Raw genomic sequence first — 5,947 nt, 5'->3', positions numbered from 1 at the left:
TATTTTATCTGTATGCACTGAAATATCAATAAATAATAATAAACAATAATTTACCTAAATATGTTTTTGTTCTAAAAAATAAAGCATGTCAGTTTTCAAGAGGGGAAATTTGTAAACAATTGAGGCAAATTACTTGTTGAATAAGGGTTTTGAACAGATTCATTCAAATATACAGTTCAAAAGAACTGATTCACTGAGATGAATCAAACAAGGTTTAAATATTTGCCTGAAAATGACCTATTAAAATATCTGTCTGTTCATTTAGTAGGGATGCACCGATACCGATACTGCGCTCCTGTACTTGTGCTCATTAAAATGCACCGATACCACACAGCATGTGAATAGAGCCGTGTCCAGACAAAGAAACACCACAACAGAACAACAGAGAGCAGAATGAAGTTATTAGAGATTAAGGCTATCTATGAAGTACATGTATGTAATTCATTTAATGTTAAACATGAAATATTCATGCCTGTATAGCTGATGTGCGCGAGTTGATACACAAAGCACGCTCACAGACATCACTGGAAAGTTTGTTGTTCGGTCGGAAATGTCAAAAGCAAGTATGTAAAACAATGTACAAGTTACTTAAGTTACCTGAAGGTAAGGAGAGCGAACGAGCAAGAGAGAGAGAAAGAGAGAGAGAGCATGATCTTGATTGCTGTTCGCTCCTTCAGCACACGCATGATTTGGATTAAAACTAAATCGTCAATTTAAAACAAACAAAAAATATAGGGGCATTTACTATAAACAACATTTATTTTAAACCTCAAGCATGCAGGACTTTATTTAAAGTGAAAGTGAAACTAGCAGTCTGTACGTGTCTCTCTCATTCTGCACCAATACAAATGTGTGCACGCATTGCGCATGTTTTGCTTGCTTGACGCTGTCACACCCGTGGACTGTTGATTGTGGTTTCTCCCTCTGTGTCCATATTTGGTTATTCCTGTTCTCATTATTAGTTAATCATCTCATTGTGCTCACCTGTCTGCCCTCGTTATCTGCCCTATATCAGTTCCTGTCGATTGTGTTCTAGTTTATCGGTTATTGTGACTGTTACCTCGTGTGTGTTCCTGGCTGTCTGGATTACCTACTGTGGATTAATTAAAGTGATTATTGGAATTCTTCGTCGTCTTCGTCCTGCCTGATCACACACCACACCGTCCCGTGACAGACGCATTATATGAGTGGCTTTGGAATATAAGTCACAACACGTTTCAGATGACAAAAAACGTGACTTATATTTCAGAAAATATGTTCATCGCTGTTACAAGATTTATGTTTATCGAGTGGTTCCTTGCATTGTTACAAGAAAACGTCAAGAAAACTTGTGAGCTGCTGCAGTGGAGCAGCTGTAATGTGATATTAAATTAAAGATGAAATACGACAGAGCAATAAAATGAACAGTGAAAGTAACAAATGCTTCTACAATCTATTTTAATAGGCATAATTAAGTGTGAAAAGAACGGAAGGAAATATTTGCTAAATGAACTAAACCAACTAACAGTATTCATATTCTTTTGGTTTCTGTAGCCAGTATTTAAAAAAATTACAAATGGCATGAAAATACAGGTATCGGTATCGGCCTCGTTCTGAAAAAAAGTGGTATCGGTGCATGCATCGTTTAGTTTAACTTGATGTACTAAAATAACTAAAATGAAATAATAAAAAACTATAAAGACTTGTTTAAAAAAAAAAAAAAAAAAAATGCAACAAAATTACTAAAATATGAATAATACATTTAAAATGGAAAATATAAAAATAAAAACGAATTCAATCTCAATAGTGAACTGAAAATAAGCTATTAAAATATATCTGTCTGTATTGGCACAGTTTTCAGAAGATGTAATGGAAGATGTAATATTACATGCTTTAAAATCATAACATTATCTTTGTTAGTCAATTTTATATTAGAAACAAAATAGTATCAAATAAATTAAGTCAGCTTTGAGACAGCCAGAATGTTGTTTTGGTTGAGAATTAACTCACTGCATAATGGTGTTTCTACAGCTTATTATGAATAGATATGTATTTGGATGGGAAGTGCATTAATTGTGAATATTACAGTGTTTACAAAAGCTGAAATGATTTTAAATCGAACCAGAACTTTGCAAAAAGTATGTAAAGAACTTTCAAGTGTTCAGTAGTATAAATGATCAAAAAGAAAGGTAATCTATTTACAGTTAAAAGAAAACTAGATGGTTTGATTCAGTTTGGGCGATTGATTATCTTTAGTTTGGTCTTATATGATGTTTTTATTTGCAGATGGAGTCCTTGACCTCTCAACTAAGAAAAACCACAGTCATGGTAGTGTCTCACTGAAAAGCTCTCAAGGTTTCTCAATCATGCCCACAGTTAAGGGGTAAGAAGTCTTTTTTTCGTTGTTAAAATATTACAGCTTTCCATTTAGGTCTAATCAGCCTGCATCAAACACTTTGTGGCATTGTAACCATCGCAGACATGCTTGTTGTACACATGTCTGTAACCATGAACAAGAGTTATGAGTCTTTTGTCCAATCACAGATGCTTATTTTGTGTTTCACTTTTGTTTGTGGTAGCTCACAAAATGAGCACTACAGAAGCATCATCTGATATGCAAAAATATGCTTTAGTAAGTGAAAAGCATCATCTGTAATTTTAGATTTACTTGTAAGGATTTTAACCCAAACTATGTAATGCAAAATTCATAGAAAGACTGGCTGCACCCGTGTTAAACAATGACGATGTCTTTATGTAGTAAAAATTGTATAAATCTGATACAGAATGGTGCGTACCTGCAGTTTGTACTTTATTTGAACAGTGGTCAACGCCATGAATCAAATTTTATAATTTAGCTGATGCTTATAGGAACAGATGACCCAGAGTAATCTGAGTGAAGTGAAGATTATAGACAACCCCTTGTGGAACCGTCAAATTACAGCCTAGACAGTCAGTGTCCTTTTTCTTTTCTGTACTTAGACACTTTAGAGCAAGTAAACTAAGGTACAGACTATAATTTCCTCAGGAGAGGCACATTTATTTTGCATTGTCTGAAACCCTGTTAAAATTTGGGATATTTGGGAAAGTCTAAATACACTTAAAAAAAACACTGATTTGTGTAATTTTTAGGGCTGTCAGTTTAACGCGTTAACTTAATTAGTTATGAAAAATAACGCAATTTAAAATATTTTAATGCAGTTAACGCACTGGCCCCGCCCCCAGACCTGTACATCATCTTACATTTCCTACAGTTGACTGTTGACAAATACGATGCAGGGCATCAACTCCATAAATGCAGTTATGCTCTAAAATTCAAGATATTGGGGCAAAAAATGCCCCTGTATGAGTTTTTGTCACATAATTATATCATATGATATGCGATATCACACGAGCAGCAAGAGCAATATCACATGGGTGCTGTTTTTGTCACAAATATCAGGAGTTTAAATGTGATTTTATACAACAGTTCAGTAAATAAGTTATATTTTATATTTTAAACACAATATTGTCTGTTTTTGCTCAGTTTTGCCAACAAAAATATTACCTATAAAGCCATTGTTGTGTGTCTCCGAGCAGCACGGCGGTGTTTAGTTTCTGAATGAATCAGCCGTTTAAACTAATCAAATTAATGAATGACTCAAAGACATTTACCGCAACCTGCTGGCAGTTTTAGTTTCTTATTTAGAGTATAATTTCATTTGAAAAAAAAAAAACGAAAAAAAACTAAAGACCTTAAAGGGATAGCTCACCCAAAAATGTAAATTATGTCATTATTTACTCACCCTCATGTCGTTTCAAACTGTGGCCACGTTCACACAGCAGCAGAATACGGTTGTCAGTCCTGTTTTTGAGTCCTTAATACGGTTACGTTCACACACAGTTCGGTTATTTACGGGCGTGACAATCTCATTCTGTAACCGAACTCACACCTGTACATTTTCAGGACTCACAACATTCTCGGAACACACGCGCTGTGTGAACGGAACAGGACTGGACAACTAGTTGTCTGTCACGTCATACAGTGCGAGAGAGAGCCGCTCTGCCGCACAAACACGCGTCTACCGTGTGTTACGTGTTTTCGGTAACTTACAGTGACAGAGAAATGAGCTGCGTGTCATCTGAAAGTTTTAGATCCCGTCAGTTTTCCACCGGAGCCGCTCTCGTGAGTTTTGTGCTCTGCGCGCGATTCAAATGCTCCGCTCTCCACCCAAATATAAAATCTGCTGTCGGTTAATGAAGATTTGACTGAAGAACTCGCGGCTCGATTGGACTCTTGTTGTGTCAGTGTCTTGAAAGTGATAAGACTTTAAGTTTTATGGACCACCATCGCCATCTTTAATTTTACTTCGGTCACTGTCGCTATGGTTACTGGTAAGGAACACGGGCTTGACTTCCGTTGCATGTTCATACAGACAGCATTTGAGAACGTTACTGTAAGCTGCTGTGTGAACGGGACATTTCGAGAGTCACACCTGTAAAGAAAATGTGGTTGTCAATCACAAAATCTGACCGTGTGAACGTAGCCATTATTGTAGCTCGAAACGGATGTGCAAAAATTCATTTCATGCAGTTTTAAATATCTAATATTAGTATCTAAACATGACTGGATTTCAAACGGATTTGCACATTAATCAGATTTGGGCTGACAATCTGAATGAGGTTTAAGCATCTAGCCATAATATTTTATTCGGTGCCAAGTCCGCTTCTATATAAAATGTGAAACTTTCCATTATCCGGGGTTAAAGGCAGAGTCTGGAAGGATGATAATCTGGGGTTAAACACAGTGTGAAAGGCCTGCTAAGTCTACCTTTACGTCTCTGTGTATTCTGTCCTTTTTCAAGTATGAGCACTACAGTTTCATTTTCAGTTATATCAAAGTTTTTGTTACCCAGATAAAATAAGGACCCTGCTGAATGAATTATGATGAATAAATGCTGACAAAGGCATTGTCCTTTAATAGAGACTTAATAGAGACTAAAATGTCTTCAAAAATGTCAAGCACAGCAGTTTGAAATGCAAACCACCCTCACAGTATTATTATTCCCTATAAGAATACTTGACATTCTGATATTTGTATGACCAAGATTGTAATTTATCTAAAGTTAAATTAGGCAGTATCTCCATCAGCCGAGCTTTAGTTATATATGTTTTTGTATATATTACCCATGAATAGATTAATAATTTTTAAATATGAATTTACAAAATCACATTACTTGTGATGGCACCGCTGATGGCTGCCTCCGTGGCGTGCTCCACATTTGTTTTTGTTTTTGTTAGTTTGTCCTGTCTTTAGTTATATCCCTGCAATCAGTTTCACCAGAGACGAATTGCTGGACATTCGGCAGTACACACCACCCTATATTTCACTGGTTTTCGATTATTCTGATGTTTTGCTGGACATTGTAGTTGGCGGAGCAGCGGCGCTGATCAAACACTTCAGGACGAGCAATTTGACGGATTTTGAACGGCGCTGCCTAGCATCCATCTGGCGAACCTCCGCTATCTACCCAACAAAATGGATGAACTCCTTCTGCTCTCCCAGACAAACAAGGATTTTTCAAACTCTGCTGCTCTGTGTTTCACGGAAACCTGGCTGAAAGACACCATACCGGACAGTGCGCTACATCTGCCGGGCTTTTAAGCGGGATTTATACTTTCGGCCTGGCTCCGCTTCGTGAGCCTCCGCTGACTGCGCGTGCACCTTCCCAAATGGATGAGGCTTTTATACTTGTTGCGTTCACCATTGTACTATTCTTTGAAACAACAGGGGGCGACGAGGAGTAATTGTCCTCTAAAACCATTGGGAATCACCGGTGAGAAGAAGTCATTTGCCAGTACAAGATTTCTGCATGATGAATGAGTTGATGAATTAATAATTTCTTTATGTACAAACTGATTAAAATAATCTTAAGCTTTTGGGTTTATTTTGCATCAAACACAAGACAACTTTAAGCAAATAGTGTATAAA

The 5,947-nt window shown here is 36.7% G+C and overlaps 1 protein-coding gene across 3 annotated transcripts in view; it reads left to right on the top strand.

Annotated features, from left to right (window-relative positions):
* LOC107714156 (ligand-dependent corepressor-like) overlaps positions 1-5,947 on the top strand; it is a 20,271-nt gene that overhangs the window by 6,844 nt on the left and 7,480 nt on the right. For all 3 annotated transcript variants that reach the window (XM_016519904.1, XM_016519903.1, XM_016519905.1), the window contains one exon: positions 2,266-2,362. In XM_016519904.1, coding sequence (XP_016375390.1) covers positions 2,266-2,362 — 97 coding nt within the window. The remainder of the gene's footprint in view (positions 1-2,265; positions 2,363-5,947) is intronic.

This window comes from Sinocyclocheilus rhinocerous, unplaced genomic scaffold (genome assembly GCF_001515625.1).
Source record: "Sinocyclocheilus rhinocerous isolate Xijiao unplaced genomic scaffold, SAMN03320098_v1.1 scaffold4525, whole genome shotgun sequence".
NCBI classification, from domain to species: Eukaryota; Metazoa; Chordata; class Actinopteri; order Cypriniformes; family Cyprinidae; genus Sinocyclocheilus; species Sinocyclocheilus rhinocerous.
Note: the sequence above shows the minus strand (reverse complement) of the source record. Positions and strands in the feature narration are given on the sequence as shown.